The sequence below is a fragment of the Choloepus didactylus genome, chromosome 13 (genome assembly GCF_015220235.1).
Source record: "Choloepus didactylus isolate mChoDid1 chromosome 13, mChoDid1.pri, whole genome shotgun sequence".
NCBI classification, from domain to species: domain Eukaryota; kingdom Metazoa; phylum Chordata; class Mammalia; order Pilosa; family Megalonychidae; genus Choloepus; species Choloepus didactylus.
In genome coordinates, this window is record NC_051319.1 from 15,379,173 (window position 1) to 15,402,463 (window position 23,291).

At 38.1% G+C, this 23,291-nt stretch overlaps 2 protein-coding genes across 2 annotated transcripts in view; one reads left to right on the plus strand and one right to left on the minus strand.

The window, feature by feature from the left end:
* The window catches only part of ARSB (arylsulfatase B), a 222,527-nt gene that overhangs the window by 65,572 nt on the left and 133,664 nt on the right, over positions 1-23,291 (minus strand). The gene's annotated exons all lie outside the window — the stretch shown is intronic.
* On the plus strand, positions 21,203-22,233 carry LOC119507635 (lys-63-specific deubiquitinase BRCC36-like). The gene has a single exon (XM_037800848.1). The coding sequence runs from the start codon at positions 21,203-21,205 to the stop codon at positions 22,130-22,132; it is 930 nt and encodes a 309-aa protein (XP_037656776.1). The 3' UTR covers positions 22,133-22,233.

A 23,291-nucleotide genomic window follows, 5' to 3' on the forward strand; every position in this document is an offset into this window, starting at 1 on the left:
CCCAGTTGGTTTTTCATTCAGGTGAATCACTGAAATGTGATGAAGTGCCATCAAATTACTCAAAAGAAAGCAGGTACTGCACAATGGAAGAGCTGATGCCATCCTTGGAGCTGCCAAACCATCAACAATTTGGAAAGTGTTTTTTAAAAGAGAAACTATAAAATTATGAAAAACATGTAGTTCTTAGATTGGCTTACATGCTCTTCCAAGTTGTCTGGTGATTTATTATACATCTCTTTCCTTTCTTCACTAGTTTAGTCTCCACTGTCAGTATTTTCACTTTAAAGGAATGTGTATTCATTTGAGCTCAATGCAGGGAAAAATGTCGCTCTTTACAACTTGTGGAAAGATTTTTTTTTAAAAAAAACCTCATGTAACTTTGAAAATATGGTTGAGATTAGAAAAAGGGCAAAGTTTAGTTGTTTTTCAGTCTCTAACATTTAGTGTTTTAAACAATAGTTGTTAACAGAAATCAAGTATTATACTCTAACTTGTATAAGAAATAACCTGAACTCAATACTCAATTTTCTGTAGTATAAATATGAAGTATATTTATACTACAAACAAAAATTGTATCTCAGTCAAAAGGTGGTAAGGGAAAGAGGTACTTGAGCTAATTTCTCTTTTCTCTTTTATTTCATTAGTTTTTCTCTTGGAAAGTGTCCTAGAACTGAAAAGTATAAGGAGAGAATTTAAACAAACCATAGGATCTGGGGAGAAAAGTGTGCAGAAAAACAAACAGAACACATCAAGACTTCCAGAGAAGGAAAAGAGGAAAGGAAGCTTTTCCTGGAGGTAAAGCACTGCACAAAAGGTGCAACCTTAAAATTTGTACCATATATCCAGGGCAAGAAACAGATGAAGGAGAGCAGAGAAAATATGAACAGTTAAACATGGGCTATTTTAAAGGTCCAGAATAAGTTGGAACAAACTTCAAAGAAGAGCCTTAACACAAACAAAACCCTAGACAAGAGGGAAAAACTGACCTTCAGAATTAACACATCAAAATATCAGATGCCCAGACATCAGCAAAAAATTAAAAGCCATACTAAGAAACAGGAAGATATGGCTCAGACAAGGGAACAAATTAACACTTCACAGGAGATACAGAATTTAGGACAACTGACCAAAAAGTTCAAACAAATCTCTTAAGTCAATTAAAGGAGACAAAAGAAAATATGGATATAGAGCTAAAGGATATTAAGAAGACAATGTGTGAACATAAAGATGAATTTGAAAGATTAAAAAGGAACATTACAGAAATTATGGTGATGAAAAGCACAATAATGGAGATTAAAAATACATCAGAGGCATAAAACAGCAGATTTGAACAGGGAGTAAAGAATTAGTGAGCTAGAAGACAGGGCAGTTGAAACTATACAGTCAGAAGAACAGATAGAAGAATAGAAAAAAATTGAGCAGAGACTCAGTGATTTTTTTGACAGCATGAAGTATATAAACATACATGTCATGAATGTCCCAGAAGAAGAAGAGAAGACAATGGGAAAAAAGAATAGTTAAGGAATTAATGTCCCAAATTTCCAAACTCTTATGAAAGATATAAATATACATGTCTAAAAAGGGCAATGTACTCCAAACAGAATAAACCCTAATAGACCCACACAGAGACAAATACTAATCAGAATGTCAAATGCTAAAGATAAAGAGAGAATTCTGTAAGCAGCAAGAGAAAAGAAGTTTGTCACATACAAGGAATCCTCAGGAAGAGTAAGTGCTAATTTTTCATCAGAATCCATGGGGGTGAGAAAGCAGTGGTATGATATATTTAAAGTTTAAAAGAAAAAAAAAATCTGCTAAATAAAAATTCTTTATCTGGCAAAACTGTCCTTCAAAAAGGAGGGAGGGCTTAAAATAGTAACATAAACAGAAACTGAAAGAGTTCATCAGCTAAGGATTCACCCTATAAGAATTACTAAAGAGAGTTCTGCAGGATGAAAAGACAGGAGAGAGTGGCTTGGAGTAATGTGAAAAAATGAAGATCTTCAATAAAGGCAACTAAAAGGGTAAATGCAAAATCCAACAATACTGTGTTCTCAATATACAACTCTACTCTTTAATTCCTATGACTAGAATAGAATTGAACAAGAAAAAGGAATATTTCCAGATAATTGACATGCAAAATGCCAAAAGGTAATGTGGGACCAAAACAAACAAACAAAACAAAACATAAAGAGGGGGAAACAGAGGAATATGGGAGCAGAGAAAGTGTATGCTATTGAAGCTAAGTTGATGTCTTTTCAAATAAGTAGCTAATAGATGTAGGTCATGTAATACAAACCCCAGGGTAATAACAAAGAAAGTATTTTAAATGTATACAAAAACAAAAATGAGAAAGGAATGAGAGACATCACAAAGATCAACTATACAGAAAAGGAGGCTGCTATAAAGGAAAAGGGAGACCAAAAAAAGATATGACATATAAAAACCACAGGACAAAATGGCTGCAGTAAGTACTGCCTTCCCAGTAAGAACATTGAATGTTAATGGATTAAACTCCCAACCAAAAAACACAGATTGGCAGAATGGATAAAAAAAAGCAGGATCCAACTATATGGTGTTTACAAGAGACTCACCTTAGACACAAAGACAGAAACAGATTGAAAGTGAAAGTAATGAATAATATAATCCATGCAAATAATAACCAAAAAGGAGCTGAGGTAGCTATACTAATATTGGACAAAATGGAATTTAAGTCAAAAGCTCTTACAACTGACAAAGGACACTATATATTAATAAAAGGGTAAATCCATGAAGAAGAAATAAAAATCATAAATATTTATGCACCTAACCATGGTGCCTGAAAATATATGAGACAAACACTGGCAAAACAGAAAAGAGAAACAGACACCTCTACTATAATAGTAGGAGACTTCAATATACCACTATCATCAACAGAGAGCAAAGAACTTGAATAATATGATAAATTAGACCTAACAGACATATACAGAATATAGCACCCCAATACAGCAGGATATACATTCTTCTCAAGTGCACATGGATCATTCTCTAGGATAGATTACATGTTGGGTCATAAAACAAGTCGCAATAAATTTAAAAATACTGAAATTATACAAAGCAACTTCTCTGACCATAATGTAATGAAGCTGTAAATCAGTAACAGGCAGAGAACTGGAAAATCCACAAATACATGGATGTTAAATAATACACTCTTAAACAATCAGCGGTCCAAAGAAGAAATTACAAGTGTAATCAGTAAATATTTTCAGATGAGTGAAAACAAGGGCACAACAAATCAAAACTTATGGGAAGCAGCAAAGGCAGTGCTGAAAAGAAAATTACAGCTCTTTAGAAAGAGCTAAAATCAAAGACCTAACTGCACACCTGTAGAAACTAGAAAAAGAACAGCAAATTAAATGCAAAGCAATGAGAAGGAAAGAAATACAAAGATTAGAGCAGAAACAAAGGAAATAGAGAACAAAAAAGTAGAGAGCATTAACAAAACCAAAAGCTGGTTCTTCAAAAAGAGCACTAAAATTGACAAATGCTTGGCTAGACTGACAAAAAAAATTAAAGATGCAAATAAATAAAATCAGAAATGGGGGAGGGGGGATTTTACTACTGACCCCATGGAAATAAAAAGAATTATAAGAGGATACCATGAACTGTATGCCAACAAAGTAGACAAAGTAGATGAAATGGGAAAATTTCTAGAAACCCACGAACTGACTCTAGAGGAAATAAAGATCTCAATAGACTAATTACAAATAAACAGATTGAGTCAGCCATCAAAAACCTTCCAACAAAGAAAAGCCCAGGACCACATGGCTTCACAAGTTAATTCTACCAAGCATTTAAAAAAGATTTAATACCAGTCCTGCTCAAACTCTTCCAAAAAATTGAACAGGAAGGAACACCACCTAACTAATTCTATGAAGTCAACATCACCCTAATACCAAAGCCAGATAAAGATATACAGGAAAAGAAAATTACAGACCAATTCTCTTTCGAGTAAAGATGCAAAAATCCTCAGCAAAATATATTATGCACCATGATAAAGTGGGTTTTATCCCAGGTACACAAGTGTGGTTCAACATAAGAAAATCAATTAATGTAATTAACAAAATGATGGGAAAAAACCATATGATCATCTAGTTGGCAGAGAAAAGGAATCTGACAAAGTCCAGCATTCTTTCTTGAAAAACACTCAGAAAAATTGGAATAGAAGGAAACTTCTTCAACGTGATAAAGAACATACTTGAGAAAACCACAGTTAACATCATACTCAGTGGGGAAAGACTGAAAGTTTTTCCCTCTAGATAGGGAACAAGATAAGGATGCCCACTGTCACCACTGTTATTACTCAACTTCTGAATTCAACATTTGAAGTTCTAGCCAGACCAGTTAGGCAAGAAAAAGAAAGACAAGTCATCCAGATTGGAAAGGAAGAAGTAAAACTTTCACTATTTGCAGATGACATGATCCTATATATGGAAAGTCCCCCAAAAACCTACAACAAAGCTACTAGAGCTAATAAATGAATTCCGCAAAGTGGTGGGGTACAAGATCAACACTCAAAAATCAGTAATGAGCAATCGGAGGAGGAAAACAAGAAAAAAAATTCCACTTACAAGAACAACTAAAGAATCAAATATCTAGGTATATACAATAACACAGATTTATCATTACTCTTTATGCATTTGCATTTCAGTACCTGTAGGAAGTAAGAAGTGGAGTTACATACCAAAAAGTACACTACAATAATACCAGCATTTATAATTACCCAAATATATTATTTTATTTTTTATGCAGCTTTGAACCACTGTCTAGTGTACTTTTCTGTCTTCTGATGAACTCCCTTCAGCATTGCTTGTAGGACAGGTTAGTGGTGATGAACTCCTTCAGCTTTTATTTATCTGAGCATGGCTTAATCTCGCCTTCATTTTTTTTTTTTAAATTGTCATTGTTCACATACTAGACAATTATCCAAAGATCCAACGTGTACCATTAGAACATTCTCATTACTCCAGAAAAGAAATAAAGACAAAAAAAAAAAAAAAACTCAAATCCACCCATACCTCTAACCACACCCCCTCCATTGTTGACTCATAGTATTGGTATAGTACACTTGTTACTGCTGATGAAAGAATGTTAAAATACTACTAACTGGAGTATATAGTTTGCAATAGGTATAATTTTTTCCCTACATGCTCCTCTATTATTAACTTCTAGTTATAGTGTCATACATTTGTTCTAGTTCATGAAAGAGATTTCTAGTATTTGTACAGTTAATCATGGCCATTGCCCACCACAAGGTTCACTGTTTTATACATTCCCATCTTTTAACCTCCAACTTTCCTTCTGGTGATGTACGTGATTCTAATCTTCCCTTTTCCACCACATTCACACACATTCAGCACTGTTAGTTATTCTCACAACGTGCTACTGTCCTCTGTTCAATTCCAAATATTAAAGTTCAACCTAGTTGAACACCCTGCTCATAATAAAACCGTTCCCCATTCTTTAGCCTCATTCTATATCCTGGTAACTTACATTTCATGCCTATGAATTTACATATTATAATTAGTTCATATCAGTGAGACCTGCAATATTTGTCCTTATGTGCCTGACATATTTCACTCAATATAGTGCCCTCAAAGTTTCTTCATCAGCCCATTTTTTAAAGATGGTTTTGCTCACACACCATATGCTCTAGTTTGCTAATGCTGCCGGAATGCAAAACACCAGAGAAAGATTGGCTTTTATAAAAAGGGGGTTTATTTGGTTACAAAGTTACAGTCTTAAGGCCATAAAGTGTTCAAGATAACACATCAGTAATCAGGTACCTTCAATGAAGGATGGCCAATGGTGTCCGGAAAACCTCTGTTAGCTGGGAAGGCACGTGGCTGGTGTCTGCTCCAAAGTTCAAAATGGCTTTCTCCCAGGACGTTCCTCTCTAGGCAGCAGTTCCTCAAAAATGTCACTCTCAATTGCTCTTGGGGCATCTGTCCTCTCTTAGCTTCTCTGGAGTAAAAGTCTGCTTTCAACAGCCACCTTCAAACTGTCTCTCATCTGTAGCTACTCTCTCAGCTTCTATGCATTCTTCAAAGTGTCCCTCTTGGCTGTAGCTCCTCTTCAAAATGTCAGTCACAGCTGCCCTGAGTTCCTTCTGTTTGTCAGCTCATTTATATGGTTCCAGTGATTTAATTTAGACACAACCTGAATGGATGGGGTAACACCTCCATGGAAATTATCCAGAGTCATCACCCACAGTTGGGTGGGATGCATCTCCACGGAAACACTCGAAGAATTACAATCTAATCAACACTGATACATCTGCCCACACAAGATTACATCAACGAAAAGGGCATTTTTGGGGACATAATACATTCAAACTGGCACACCATACACTCCATCCTAAGTCAACACTTGATGGTTCCCTGTAGAGTCACATATTTATATATTCACCACCTCACCACTATTTATATAAGGACATCCCCATTTCTTCCACAAAGCAGGAGGAAGAGTCAAAGAAGGTAGAGAGACAAAAGAAAAAGAAAAAAGAAAGAGAAAATAAACAAAACAAAACAAAAGAAAGAAACAAACAAAAAACATGCACACACACAGAAAACCAAAAACACGACAGCTAGGAAACAACAAAAGGAAAGATAGCATTGAACTAAAGTAGAATAAAGAGTCAGACAACATTACCAATGCCAAGAGTCCCTTATGCCCCCCTCTTATAGGCATTTAGCCTTGGTATATTGCCTTTATTAAATTGAAGGAAGCATAATAAATGTTTCTGTTAATTATAGTCTCTAGTTTGCATTGATTGTATTTTTCCCTCAATAACTTTCTATTTTCAACACCTTGCAAGGTTGACATTCATTTGCTCTCCTCATGAAAAAACATTTGTACATTTTATCACAATTGTTGAGCACTCTAGGTTGCACTGAGTTATATGGTCCCAGTCTTTATCTTTCCTGTTTCCTTCTGGTGTCCCACATGCTCCTAACCTTCCTCTTTCAACCATATTCATAGTCATCTTTGTTCATTGTACTTACATTGCTGTGCTACCATCACCCAAAATTGTGTTCCAAACCTCTCACTCCTGTCTTTTCCTATCTGTCTGTAGTGCTCCCTTTAGTATTTCCCTTAGAGCAGGTATCTTGTCCACAAACTGTCATTGTCTGTTTGTCAGAGAATATTTTAAACTCTCCCTCATATTTGAAGGACAATTTTGCCAGATATAGGATGCTTGGTTGGCAATTTTTCTCTTTCAGTATCTTTAATATAACACACCACTTCCTTCTTGCCTCCATAGTTTCTGCTGAGAAATCTGTACATAGTCTTATCAAACTTCCTTTGCATGTGATGGATCGCTTTTCTCTTGCTGCTTTCCGGATTCTCTCTTTATCTTTGATGCTTGATAATCTGATTATTAAGTGTCTTGGCATAGGCCTATTCAGATCTATTCTGTTTGGGGTATGCTCCGCTTCTTGGATCTGTAATTTTATGTCTTTCATAAGAGATGGGAAATTTTCACTTCTGTCCCTTTTCCCATCTCTTCTCCTTCTGGAACACCTATGACATGTACATTCATGCATTTCATGTTGTCATTCAATTCCCTGAGCCATAGCTCATATTTTTCCATTCTTTTCCCTATCTGTTCTTTTGTGTGTAGGCTTTCAGATGTCTTTCAGTCCAGTTCCTGAGTGTTTTATTCTGCCTCTTGAGATCTGCTGTTGTATGTTTCCATTGTGTCTTTCATCTCTTGTGTTGTGCCTTTCATTTCCATAGATTCTGTGAGTTGTTTTTTCAAACTTTCAATTTCTACCTTATGTATGCCCAGTGTTTTCATTATATGGTTCAGCTCTTTCACCATATCTTCCCTAATCTTTTTGAATTGATTTAGCATTAGTTGTTTCAATTTCTGTATCTCAGTTGAAGTGTAAGTTTGTTCCTTTGACTGGGCCATAACTTGGTTTTTCTTAGTGTAGGTTGTAGTTTTCTGTTGTCTAGGCATCTGGTTTCCTTGGTTACCCCAATCAGGTTTTTCCTGGATAAGAACAGGCTGAGAAGGAGGAAATATTCAGTATCTGGTTTCCCTGAGGGTGTGTCTTAGAAGACTGACACACCCTGTGAGGCCTCAAGCTGCTGTGCTTTTCCTAAGCTGCCCAGCAGGTAGCACCTGTCAGTCTGTAGCTCCTGACTGGTGTAAGGAGGTGTGGCCCGTGGCTGTTTTCCCCCAGGCTCTGGGGTCTGGTTCTGAATGGAAGGCAGGTAATAGAGCTGGGCACCACCTCTTTCCTCTTAGGGAAGATACACCTCCTCGGGTGTTTTCATTTCCATTTAAATAGGTTCTTTGTCTGTCTGACTCTGCTATCTCCACCCCTGTCTGGGTTGAGGGGTTTCTGGGTTGAGGCTTTCTCCACTGCAGAGCACTGCGAGCTGAAAATGGCTGAGGTTTCTCCACTGAGCTGCTCAGGTTGAGAGAGAGAAAAAGGGACAGAAAGCCCCCTTTCAGAGTCAGTCCATGGCCCCCAATTTCACCCATCAGCCAGAGGTAGCACCCAGTCCTCTAGACTCCTCATCCCAAGACAGAGAAGTCCCCTGGCTCTTCAAGGTCACTAAAAGCCTCTGTCTGCTTGTTGGGGATTTGTAGCTTGCATTGAGCAGTCCATGTTTGCCAATTAAAACACCAGCTGGAGCTGGACTGAGGTATATTTGCTTGTTCACAGACTGCTGATGTCTATCACAGTGAGGTTTTGCAGTTCGGGCTGCTGTGGGGGGAGGGGGCTCCCAGCTCATATCTGCAGTTTCTACTCACAGATTCCATACTGTGATCTCAGGCATTCCTCCCAATCCAGGTTGGTGCATGATGTGTGGGCAGTCACATTGTCCCCCAGCAGTTATTCCAGATCTTTTACTATTTGTTCCTGATTGTTTATTAGTTGCTTCAGGGGGTCTAACTAGCTTCCACTCCTATCTATGCTGCCATCTTCTTCCCCTCCTCTCTCCTTCATTTCTGAAAGAAGGTCTCACTGGATATAAAAATTCTTGGCTGGCAGTTGTTTTCCCTCAGGACTTTAAGTATTTCAACCCACCGACTTCTTGTCTCCATGGCTTCTGATGAGAAATTAGAAATCAATTTATTGGGACTCCTTTGTAGTTAACATGTTGATTTTCTCTCATAGCTTTCAGAACTCTCTTCTTTGCATCCAAACTCTTACTTTGCATCCAAAAGTGTGATCAATATATGACAAGGTATATTTTTTTTCATGTTTACCCTCTTTGTGTTCTCTGGGATTCTTGAATGTACATATTCACATCTTTTGCTGAGTCTGGGAACTTCTCTGTCAGTAATTCTTTGAATATCATTTTGCCCCTTTCTCTCTTTCTTCTCCTTCTGGGACCACTATACTCTAGAATATTGGTGCACCCAGGGGAGTCTTGGGCTTTTTTCACTTTTAATATTTCTTTTTTCTTTCTGCCCCATGGCCTGACTCATTTCAACTGTCTTGTCTGTAAGTTCTCTGATTCTTTCTTCTGCCAGCTCCAATGTGCTCTTGAAACCCTCCTGGGCATTTTTCATTTCAGTTATTGTGATTGTCAACTTCAGTAGTTCTGTCTGATTGCTTTTAAAAATTCTATCTCTTTATCAAGACTTTCATATTGCTCATTCATTGTTTTCCTGATCTCCTTTAGTTCTTTCTGTTCTCCTTCATCTGCTTGAGCACTTTAAAGATAATTTTTAAAATGCTTTTTTTCAGTATATCCACATTCTCAACTTCTTCATTGGTGTTTTCTGGATTTTCATCCTCTTCCTTTGGATGGTCCACCATTTCTTATTTCTTTGTTTGTCTTTTGTGGTATGCTGCACATTTTAATATTTTAAAATATTAACTTTGGGATTTATTCCCTGAGATATCTGTTTCTTAGTTTTGTAACTATCTGGTGATAAGACAGGGATTTTCTTGAGCTTCAGCCCCCCAATCAGGAAGGTCTATCCCAAGCAAGTACAGTATGCAGGGTTTTTCCTGTCTTTCTGGGCCTCTGTGTTCTCCTGGGCTTTTGATTGTTGGTTGTTTTGGAGTTCCCTGTTTACCAGAGTTCTGTTGTCCCCCTGTCTCCTAAAAGACAAACCTCCCTCTCCAGAATGTTTGAATACGGCAAGCCCTACACTATCCACCTCTAATTTTTTACACTCCTTTCATTATTTCAAGCTGCTTTTGTCTGGAGGGCAAGTTGTGGGAGAGGGCACAACAGAGAAGATTTTCCCAAGCCAGTCTTTCCCAGAGAAAACAGGGCCAGGGACCCATGAAGGGAGTGCAGACAGGCTCCCAGGTGCCCTGGGGAGGGGCTCCCCAAAGCTGAGCTTTCCTGGCCTGCCCAGCAAATGCAGACTCTCAGCTAACTCTCCCCTGTCCAGGACAGGTTGAAACAATAGCTGCCACCACCCTTGTCCAGGACGGGTTGAAACAATGGCTCCTGCCGCCTTTGTCCTGGGTGGGTTAAAACAATAGTTTTAACTCAGAGCCAGGTCCCCAGCAATCCGAATTTACTAATCAAAATCTGTGATTAGTGATCTTGTTGTGCCCACCCTCATTCTTGGAGAAGAGGATTTTTATACCTCTTTCTCTCACTAGAAGCTAGTCAGGGGCTGCTCTCCACAGTGGCTTGCCACATGAGTTGGGAGATGGGTGGTAGTAGCCACCAAGTGGAGAGAGTAATTTACTGTTCTTTACCATAATTGATCAGCTTCTTCCTTCTGCTCTTCCCTGGATGCTGTACAATCTTCTTTTGCATTCTGGAGTTTCAAAAACAGTTTTTTTTTTCAGACAGTTCCTGCCTGTTTAAAGTTGTTTTGGTGGAAGGACTAAGTCCTGGATCTCCCTACTCTGCCATCTTTCCACAATCGTCTCAAAACAGTTTTTTTTTTTTTTAAAGAAGAGCAGGAAGCCTTATAGAAAAGCAGCAAGGAAAGAGATTTGCCACACTAAATTTTTAAATGTCATTGGAAGCATTAAAGAGAAGTAGAATCAGCCCTGTTAAAAAAAAAAAAATCAGATCAGTGAAATGGAACTTGTCCACGAATGTAGGGAAAAAGGCAAAGAGATAAAAATGACAAGTGAAAGATCATATATGTGAAAGACAGCGGGTAAACAACATACATGTAAGTGGTTATCCTGCCAGAAATACCAGAGTAGAATTAACAGAGATAAAATTCAATGATATATCAGAATATATCAGAATAAAATATTTCTAGGATGAAAAAACTTGAATTGTGTGGTGCTTATTGTGTACCAGGAAAAACTGATGAAATAAATCCAAAATACAATGATGAGGTTTTTTTGTTACCAGTGCTAAAGACAGAAGATTATAATTATTCAGGAAGGTGGAAAAAAACTGGATAGAGCATGAGACAAAGGCTGTGTACAAAATATTTACTTGGGATGTGATTGGTGCAGGAGTGAGGGACAAAATTTTATGTAAATTACTTAAAGACTTCAGGGCTAACTACCTTTTATTGCAACTCAGTAAAAGGATATCAGACTGGAGTGAGATTACTTTTCTGTAACAATAGATGCCAAGACACCACGAACAATGTCTATAAAGAATTCTGAAGGAACAAATTGTGACTGTAAGATAATGTACCCAATGAAGTTGCTATTGTGTGTGAAAGTAACAGAAAGACACATTTTCAAATATGTAAGAACTCAGAAAGCATATCATCCATAAAAATTTCATGGAAAGAAGATAATTCAATGAAGTACCCAAGCCAACTAAAAAAGAAACAAAATTAAGTTTCTATCTCAAGATAAAATGAATTGCAGTAAAAGGTAGTTAGCCCTGGAGTCTTTAAGTAATTTATATAAAATTTTGTCCCTCACTCCTGCACCAATCACATCCCAAGTAAACATTTTGTACACAGCCTTTGTCTCATGCTCTATTTCTGTGAACTGAGACTCAGATAGTAGGCAATAACGAATAATCCAATACACGATGTGGAACACATTGGTTAACTAACTCACAGTATATACTGAAATTTTTATTTCTGATGGTATGGTGGACTAGAAATTTCAATGGACCCTCCTCTGAAAACAACTAAAGATGCTATGTAAGTTTATTTTAAAAGAACACATTTTCAAATGCATTGCTGAGATGTTAAGAAAGTAATCTTGCAAATTACAAGGGGAGAGATTGACATTTCTGACCAAGATGCCACAAACAACTAGAAACTGTAAAAAATATAAGAAGCAGCTGTTTCCAGACATTTAACGACAGGTGAAATAAAACCACAGTGATATATCATTATATATCTACTAGCATAGCTAAAATAAAAATGACTGTCAATACCAAGTGTGAATGATGAAGTGAAACTCTTATGCACTGTGGGTGGGAATGTAAAAAAACTAAAGTTTGTTAAACCAGATAAAAGAAAAAAAAAAAAGAAGCTATATGCACCTTACAAGAGACACAGAACACTGGGAATGCAGAAAGGTTGAAAGCAAAAGGATTGAAATGAAAAAAGGTATAACAGGAAACGGGTGTTTTGGGTCATGAGAATTGTTTAAAACGGAGACTGATGAGGATTGTTCAACTAAGTGATTTGAGATATGGATGGATTATCTAGGACAGAATATAGTATGTGAACTTAGGAACCCCCTACTTTATAAGTCAAGCCCTCAATCTTGAGGCTTGCTCTTGTGAAACTTATGGTTGTAAACAGGAGGCTAAGCCCACCTATAAGCATGCCTAGGAGTACCTTTGGAGAACCTCTTTCGTTGCTGAAATGTAGACTTTCTTTCTCTAAGCCCAACTCTGCAAGTAAATTCATCACCCTCCCCACGACGTGGTGAAGGAGTCTCCCTGGCGACATGGGACATGGATTCCGAGAATGAGCCTGATCCAGGCATTGAGAATATCTTTTTGACCAAAAGTGGGAAAAGAAAGGCAACAAAATAAGGTTTCAGTGGCTAAGAGATTTCACACAGAGTTGAGAGGCTGTCTTGGAGGTTACTTCTATGCAAGCTTCACCTAGATATGCCAAATGGCCACAGAATGATAAGTTCAAGTCAGCAGTAGTCCCCCAAACCCTAAAGAATACCGAGATCCCTGAGAGTCTAAAAGTTTCACTAAGTTTGTTCTTCAGAAACTTAAATCCTCCAGAGAGTTCTTGAGCCAGCTAACTCCCAAACCCAGAGGCAATAGCCTTTTCAAGAACATCAACCTGTGTCCCTTTTTCCCATAATGTCAACCTCCCTTTCCAATATGAACAAGTTAGAGTGGTCACTGCCTAGACATCTCTGAAGATCGGGAAAGTGATTAAATGAGAGGAAAGGGTAGCAACAGACAAGATGGAATGTAACAAAGGATTATGAATACTGAATCTCTATATAATTTTCTTTTTCTTAGTTGCTGGGGCATTGGAATAGCTAGAAGGAAAGAACTGAAATGGTGGAACTGTAACCCATAGCTTTCTTTGAAATTTGTTCTATAGCTACTTCTTAAATTATAATTTGAAAGTTATCACCTTTTTGTATATATGTTATATCTCATAATAAGTAAGTAACTGAAACTATGGTACTGTAACATAATATTTTTGGAAATTTCCTATATAACTACTTGTTAAATTGTATTTTAAAAGTTGTTACCTTTTTGCATATATGCTATATTTCACAATAAGGAAATAACAGAAACTGTAGAACCGTAACCTATAACACTCTTTGAAATTTGCTTTCTAACTACTTGTTAAATTGTACTGGGAAAGTTATCACTTCTATGTATATATGTTATATTTCACAATTTTAAAAATCTGATTAACAAAAGATATATCAGGAAATTTTAACCAAAAGACAGCTGGAATACTTAGGTTCAAATCAAACAAAATGAATTTTAAGACCAAAAAAAAAAAAAAAGACAACACAACAAAACAAAACAGGCAAACCAACAAAAACACACACATAGATTTAAAAAAAGATCACTTTGCAATGATGAAATGTTCATAAGGCTTGATAAAAGATCAAACAAGACTAACTTGTATGTATTAACAACATGACCTCATGTTGTTAGGCAAAAAAATAGTGAGTATATAAAAAATTTGAAAAACATAATTAACAAGCCTGATATACATAGAACACTGAGCCCCACAACTGGAGAACATATTTTCTTTTAATGCACACATGGAACATTTATGAAAACTGACCATGAGCTGACGTAAACGTATTTCAAAGGATTGGTTTCCTTCAGATTACATTCTCAGATAACAATGCAATTAAGATAGAAATTAAAAAGAAAAAAGATGACTAGGAAAATCCATAACTTGCAAGTTTTAAAACACTTCTAAACAACATGGGTCTAAGAAGAAATAAAAATGGAAATAAAAAATACTTACAACTGAATGATAAAAATGTATCATTATGTATGCAATGTAACTAAAGCAGTATATTTAGAAAATTTTATAGGTTTAAATAATTATATAAAAAAAGAGAGAACTGAAAATAAATGGGTTCAATTTTTAACTTGTGTTAGAAGCAGTGACAGAAAAAAATTAAGAAAATAAATAATAAAGAACAGAAGTTAATACAACAGAAAACAATAGTAAGGTCTAAAGTTGATTCTTTGAAAAGACTAATAAAGTAGACAAACCACTTAAATAATAATCATGAGAAAACAGAAAGGCTAATACATAATATGAGGGAAGGGGGAGATTATAGAAATAGTATTAGCTTGAACCATATGAAACTGTTGTATTTATAGATCAAAAAAGTCAACTGTCAGCAATTTCATATGGTTTAATCTATTAAAAAGTTATTCTGGGAGAACCCAAGATGGCGGCTAGGTAAGACAGGGCAAAAAAATACTAGATAAAAGCCAGAAAGTGATCCAGAACACCAGTTCCAGCGATGCACCAGCCAGACAAGGTCTGCTAAATCCACAGGAACCGTGCATTTGATGAAACTGGGAGTCTGCATTCTGAAACGAGTGAGTGAGCTGGCTGAAAGTCTGGCGGCTGCGCTGTGGTGTGGGGAAACTGTGGGTTGGTATTTGGAGACGGACTAGTTCTTTTTAAAAAAAAAAAAAACAAAAAAAACTCGGGAGCATCTGCAGATACGACGGGGAGAACCACGCAGTGAAGCAAGGCAGAAGCGGGCTCTCCCAATGCCTCGGTGTCTGGTGAAGAGGATAGCCCTTCCCACACCTGCTGCTGATTGTCTCAGGGCCAGGGGGACAGACGGGAGCCAAAAGGAGAAAGAAACCACGCCCCTTGCCACCATCTCCCTGGCAGGCTGGGGACGCTTCTGCCCGGGGCCGGACCCACAGCCCAGAGCCGCACCAAGAAACCCAGTGTGACAGGGAGTGTTTCCCACAGCACCGTGCACACGCCACAATATCGGCCATAGACAGTGGCCTTTAGTGCACCCACAGCTTATTGTCCTGGAGCTGGAGGGCTGAGCTGTGTGAAGAGGGGGAAATTAACATACCCCATTCAACCATCTTTACAGCAGGCTGGAAGTGACCCTGCACAGCCTGGCGGCCCAGGGCTTCCCTGGAGAGCTGGCACGCACTTGTGACGTGGTGCAGCCTTCCCTCGGCAGGGGTCCTGGAAGAGCACAGCTGAGGAGGAGGACCCGCTCAGAAATCCCAGGGACCCTATGCCAGTGCCAGGGACTTGTGGGTCAGTGGCAGAGACGATCTGTGGCGGGACTGAGGTGAAGGCTTGGACCCTTGCAACAGCCTTAAATCTCTGTGAACACCTGGGAGGTTTGATTATTAAAGCTGCCCTGCCTCCCTAACTGCTCAGACAGACGCCCCACATTCAGGGCAGACAGCACCAACAACACACCCAAACTTGGTGCACCAATTGAACCCCACAAGAATCAGACCTCCACAAACCACAAAGACAAAGCTGGGGAGAACTGACTTGAGGGGAATAGGTGACTCACGGACACCATCCACTGGTTAGTCAGAGAAAGTGTACGCCGCCAAGCTGCAGATCTGACAAATCAGAGATTGGTATTTTATAGACCCTGAAAGAACCCTATCAAGTAAAGCAAATGCAAAGAGGCCAAAAACAACAGAAAATCTTAAAGCATATAATAAAACCAGACGATACAGAGAACCCAAACCTAAACACCCAAATCAAAAGATCAGAAGAGACATAGTACTTGGCGCAATTTAATCAAAGAACTAAAGTCAAACAACGAGAGCATGGCACAGGATATAAAGGACATGAAGAAGAGCATGGCACAGGATATAAAGGAAATAAAGAAGACCCTAGAAGAGCATAAAGAAGAAATTGCAAGAGGAAATAAAAAAATAGAAGATCTTATGGAAATAAAAGAAACTGTTGGCCAAATTAAAAAGACACTGGATACTCATAATACAAGATTAGAGGAAGCTGAACAATGACTCAGCCTCCTCGAGGACCACAGAATGGAAAATGAAAGAACAAAAGAAAGAATGGGGAAAAAATAGAAAAAATAAAAATGGATCTCAGGGATATGATAGATAAAATAAAACATCCAAATTTAAGACTCACTGGTGTCCCAGAAGGGGAAGAGAAGGGTAAAGGTCTAGAAAGAGTATTCAAAGAAATTGTTGGGGAAAACTTCCCAAACCTTCTACACAATATAAATACACAAAGCATAAATGCCCAGCGAACTCCAAATAGAATAAATCCAAATAAACCCAGTCCAAGACATATTGTGATCAGACTGTCAAATTCTGATCAGACTGAAGAGAAGGAGCAAGTTCTGAAAGCAGCAAGAGAAAAGCAAGTCACCACATACAAAGGAAGCAACATAAGACTAAGTAGTGACTACTCAGCAGCCACCATGGAGGCGAGAAGGCAGTGGCATGACATATTTAAAATTCTCAGAGAGAAAAATTTCCAACCAAGAATATTCAGCAAAACTCTCCTTCAAATTTGAGGGAGAGCTTAAATTTTTCACACACAGACAAATGCTGAGAGATTTTACTAATAATAGAACTGCTCTACTTCAGATACTAAAGGAGCCCTACTGACAGAGAAACAAAGAAAGGAGAGATATAGAGAAATTTAACAGACATATATGGAACATTACATCCCAAATCACCAGGACACACATTCTTCTCTAGTGATCACAGATCCTTCTCCAGAATAGACCATATGCTGGGACATAAAACAAGCCTCAATAAATTAAAAAAAAAAAATTGAATTTATTCAAAGCACATTCTCTGACCACAATGGAATACAAAAGAAGTCAATAACCATCAGAGACTTAGAAAATTCACAAACACCTGGAGGGTAAAAATTAGGGGGAAATGAAAACATTCCTGGATAATTAAAAGCTGAGGGATTTCATCGATAGTAGATCAGTCCTATAAGAAATGTTAAAGGGAACTGAGCAGGCTGAAAGGAAGGGACACTAAACAATTGACTGAAACCACATGAAGAAATAAATATTTCCTGTAAAGATCACATGGGAAATACAAATACCAATACTACTGTATTTTTGATTTGTAACTCCACTATTTACTTCCTACAGGATCTAAAATACATAAACTGTAATGATAAATCAGTGGTTTTGGACTCAATGTAAAATATGCAATTTTTGACAAGAACTACATAAAGGTGGGGGAATGGAGGAGTAAAAGAACATAGTTTATGTGTCCTATTGAAGTTAAGTTGGTACCAAAGAAAAACAAGATTTATAGACTTAAGAGGTTAAATTTAAGCCCCACGGTAAACACAAAGAAAGTATCAGAAAATATGACCATAGAGATGAAAAGTGGCGTATGGGTTACGAGAAGTGGGGGAAGGGGCAATGGGGAGTTAAGAAAGGAGTGTAGGATTTTTGTTTGGGGTGAAGGGAAATTTCTAGTAATGGCTGGTGGGAAGGTGATAGCATTGCAACATTCTAAATGTGATTAATCCCACTAATGGAATGCTAGGGAGGGGGTGGAATGGGAAGATTTAGGCTGTATATATGTTTCCACAACTGAAAAAAAAAAAAGAAAGACCGTCTAAATAGACAATGACAATTAAATGCCAAGGATGATCCTGGATGGGATCTGAGGATGGAGGAGAGGAGGCTCAAAGGGACACAGGTAGGACATAAGAAAAAAAAAAAAAGGAAATATAGAATGTAAGCTTGGTATTAATGTTGAATTTCTTGAACTTCTTAGCTATGCTTAATGGGAATGCATAAAAGAATGTTCTTGTTCATGGAAAATGTATACGTGAATTATATTGTTTGTTCAAGGATGTGTGCAGCTTGCTTCATATGTTCAGAAGACAGAGCAATAGATGATGGATGATAGATAAGGAGGGAGGGAAAGAAAGTAATGGTGGTGTGACAGGATGTTAAAGTTGGTGGATTGGTGTATTGGGTGAGGGGGGTCGGGGTATGCTGGAGTTCTGTGCATGGAGTTTGTATGGTTTTTGCAACTGTTCCTATAAGTTTGAATATATTTCAAAATAAAATTTAAAAAAAAGTTATTCTGAATAAAATGTATGTTAACAAATTTGGAAATTAGAATAAAACGCATAAATTCATAGAATTTTGACTCCAGAGAAAATAGAAAAACTTAACCTCACAATCAAAAGTATTTGAATCAGTAGTTAAGATTATTACCACAAAGAAAACACCAAGTCCAGATGATTTTTACACTTAGTTCTACCAAACATTCAAAGACAAATATTTCCACATTCATAGAAACTCTTCCATAGGACATAAAAAGAGGGAACACCCTCTAATTCATTTTATGAAACTAGCATAATCTTGACCAAAATTTGTCAAAGACAGGGTAAGAAATCATAATTACAAGATACTCTTATACATAAACGTGAATGTAAAAATGCTGAATGAAATATTAGCAAATCGAATTCAGCAATGTATAAATTGAGTGTTTACCAGAAATACAAATTAAACATTAGAAAATTAACAAATCAAAGGAGAAAACCATATGTGCTTTTCAATAGACACAGATAATTTTTGGAAGAAAATCAAACATCAATTCATGATTGATAAAATTCTACAAATTAGGAATAGACGGGAATTCTCTTACTCTATAAAAAATCTACAACAAACATCATACCTAATGGTCAAACTTTGAAAGCTTTCCCTCTGAAACTGGAAATGAGATAAGGATGCCTGGTCTCACTATTTTTAGTCAACATCGAGTAGAAATTGTACAGTAAGTCAAGAAAAAGAAGTAAAAAAGTATAGTATGGGAAAGGAAAAACAAAACTGTCATTCTTCATAGCTAACTTCCTTATTTATATAGAAACCCAACACATAGTTGGACTCGATAATAGGATTTAACAAAGAAAGTCCTTGATTGGATATAAGATCAACATGAAAAAAGTCCTATATATTAACAACTAACGGAATTTGAAAAGAGAAAGGTAACATTTACAATAGCAACAAAAACACAATACCTAGAAACAAATCTAACAAAATATCTCGAAAATTATAACACTTATTGGGAAGTCATAATAGACTTACATAAATGGAGAGGCACACTGTCTCAATGGATGGGGAAGCTCAATATTGGGACAAATTAGAACACTCTCTAAATGGATCTATATATTCAATGCAGTTTTAATCAAAATCCCAACAGGCATTTTTCAAGGTGGTAGATACAATAATATTGTTTTTTTTTTTTTAATTTTTTAAACTATAAACCTATATTACATCCATTCTATTATACTTTGGATACAGTTTTTTAAAAAGCTAAAAATAAAAGTTTAAACCTTTTTAGGACTAGCTGAAAATAAAGGTGAATATTTAACTCAGGATGTAGAATTTTTAAAAAAACAATAAACACAATGGAAGAATTCTACAAAATGAAATTTTAAAAAATTAAAATTTAACAGACACCATTAAACAAAGTTCAAAGTCAAACAACAAAGAAAAACATTTTTACATGATAAAGAATTACTTTTAATATATAGAGAGTTCCTAAAAAATTGATAAGAAAACTATTTTTCTTAATTTGGAAAAAGGACATGAAGTAGTAATTATAGCTCCAAAATATCTAATAAAACATTTTTTTTTTAAGTATAACCTCACCCCAATCAAGATGGTGGAGTAAGAGGCTTCAGAGCTCCATTCCTCTCCACAGAAGCTTTAAACAATCAGCAATAGCTGGCAGAACCATCTTTCTCAGAGCTCCAGAAAAAGGTTAAAGGATGGCAGTAATACGGTGAGTGCTGAATCTACAAAAAGGCTACTTAAATAGGCAGTAGGCAACCTGGCTGGCCCCTCCTCACCCCTTGCCAGCTCAGCACAGAGCCAGCCTTTGCTTCCAGTGCAGATTTCTGGTCCCAGGTCCAGAGGGAGCAAAGTAACCCTTGAGCACATATAGGGAGAAAACCTGTTTGGCCCAATCTGCCTGGTGATGGCTTGAGGAACTCGCCATCCCAGAACTTGCTCTGCATGTAGAAGGCAGCTCAATGAGCTCTCCTACAGAACGCTGTAGGAGAGCAATCAAGTGGCTGTGTGGGGCAAGGGATTGCTGGCTATAGGACAATCAGTGCAGTGTACAAGACCATGAAAAAACTACTAGGGAAGAGGGAACAGTTGTATCAGGGTAAGTCCTAGGGACAAATGCACATGCCCAGGACAAGATGAATTGGCAGAAAGGATCATGGAATTCCCTAAACTTTGGCCTGAAGCTAGTCTCCAAACTCCTTGTATGAATAAGCTCTGAAGAAGAGCACTTACACAAGCCAATCTGCAAAGACTGAGAAAGGCGTTTTCTTTTTTCCCCATCTTCTTTATTTTTGTTAGCTCCTGGCACTCAAGGAAAGTTCTGTCATAACCCTAGTGGGATACAACCTTAAGGAACAGATGTCTCAGAGTCTAAATTCCAACAATAACACATTAAGATATAAAAATGTCCGGTTTTCACAAAAGATGACAAAACATATAAAGAAACAAGAAGTGATGGCCTAGGCAAAGGAGAAGATTAAAGCATTAGAAACCATCCATGAAGAGGTTCATACCTGGGATATTCCAGACAAAACTTTAGAAAAATGGTCCTAAATATGTTCAGATTGCTAAAGGAAAACATGGACAAAGAACTAAAGGAAATCAGGAAAATAACAGATAAACCCAAAAAGAACATCAACAGAGAGATGGAAATTATGAAAAGGAATAACAGAAAGCTGAAGTATACAACAGTAGAAATTAAAAATTCCCTAGAGGGGGTTCAAAAGCAAATGAAGAAGATGGCGGTGCAGGTGGTGCAGGCGGTGCAGGCGGTTCATCTCGAGTCTGACGCTTTCCTGGTTTGTCTCAACCATGCCCTGAGCACAGAAAAGGAGGAGGTGATGGGGCTGTGTATAGGGGAGTTGAATGATGACCCAAGGAATGGCTCAAAATTTGCATATACTGGAACTGAAATGCGCACAGTTGCTGAAAAGATTGACAGTGTGAAAATTGTTCACATTCATTCCGTCATCATCTTGCGACGTTCTGATAAGAGGAAGGACCGAGTGGAAATTTCTCCAGAGCAGCTGTCTGCAGCTTCAACAGAGGCGGAGAGGTTGGCTGAACTAACAGGTCGCCCTATGAGAGCTGTGGGCTGGTATCATTCCCATCCTCATATAACTGTTTGGCCTTCACATGTCGATGTTCGCACACAAGCCATGTACCAGATGATGGATCAAGGCTTTGTAGGACTTATTTTTTCCTGTTTCATAGAAGATAAAAACACAAAGACTGGCCGGGTACTCTACACTTGCTTCCAATCCATACAGGCCCAAAAGAGCTCAGAAAACATGACATATCTGGAAGGAAACACGTTGGTCTTCTCTGCAGACAGGAGCAGGTATGAAAGAATCGAAATCCCAATCCATATTGTACCTCATGTCACCATTGGGAAAGTGTGCCTTGAATCAGCAGTAGAGCTGCCCAAGATCCTGTGCCAGGAGGAGCAGGATGCATATAGGAGGATCCACAGCCTTACACATCTGGACTCAGTAACCAAGATCCATAATGGCTCAGTGTTTACCAAGAATCTGTGCAGTCAGATGTCAGCAGTCAGCGGGCCTCTCCTCCAGTGGTTGGAGGACAGACTGGAGCAAAACCAACAACATTTGCAAGAGTTGCAACAAGAAAAGGAAGAACTTATGCAAGAACTTTCTTCCCTAGAATAAGGCAGGAGACAAAATGGGGAAAGACGAAAATATCAAGATGTAAAATTAATTAAGCTAAATCAATTTTGAAGAAGAAGAATAAAGTTGGAAGACTCACATTACCCAATTTTTTTTTTTTTTGATCGTCATTTTGTTGAGATGTGTTCACATGCCGCGCAGTCGTGCAGGGCCGATTGTGCTTTCGATTGTTTGCAGTGCCGTTGCATGGTTGTGCATTCATCGCCTGGGTCGGTCCCTGACACCTTCATTGGCACACACACGGGGGTGGCAAGAGTGATGGTTGGAGTGGGGGGGGGGCAATTGAAGTGGGGGGGAACGCTGGGTGCCTTTGTCTGTTTGTTTCCTTCCCCTGCTTTTCTGCGCGTCCGTCCATGGGCTGGACGGGGTGGAGTTTGGTCCTTGTGGCTTTCCCGGTCCCATTGTCGCCCCTCATGGGCTGCATTTTTGTGCGGCTGTCTTCGGGATTCGTGGGTTCTGGGTTGTGGTTTGATGGTTTCGGGTGTCCGCCACTAGCTGCCCCAATTCTTTGGAACCTGGGGAGGGTTGTCTGGAGTGTGCGTGGGGGTGCCCACCGGAGTGATCTCTCGGCTCGTTTTGGAGTCTCTCTGCCATTGGGGCTTGTTTCGTTTCCTTTCGCATCCCCCTTTTGGTCGGGAGGATGTTCTCCGTCCCACGGTGCCGGGTCTGCGTTCCTCCCCGGGAGTCGTGTTCCGCGTTGCCGGGGGGATTCGCTCCCCTGGGTGTCTGGTCCCGCGTGGGGGGGGGGGGGCAGTGATTTCACCTTTCAAGTTACATTACCCAATTTTAAGACTCATCAAGATGGTATGGTACTGACAGAGTGATGGACACAGAGATCAACATAACAGAATAGAGAACCCGGAAATAGACCCATACAAATGCATCCATCTGATTTTGACCAAGGTGCAAAAATAATTTAATGGAGGAAGGATAGCCTTTTCAACACATTTGTTGGAAATGCTGTCCTTTGTGCTGGAGCAATTGGACATCTATAGGCAAAAAAATGAACCTCAACCTAAACTTCATACCTTATACAAAAAATTAACTCAGATTGGATTTTGGGCTTAAATGTAAGGCATAAAACTATAAAATTTTTAGAAAAAAATCATGGGAGAAAACCTTTGGGATCTAGGGCTAGGCA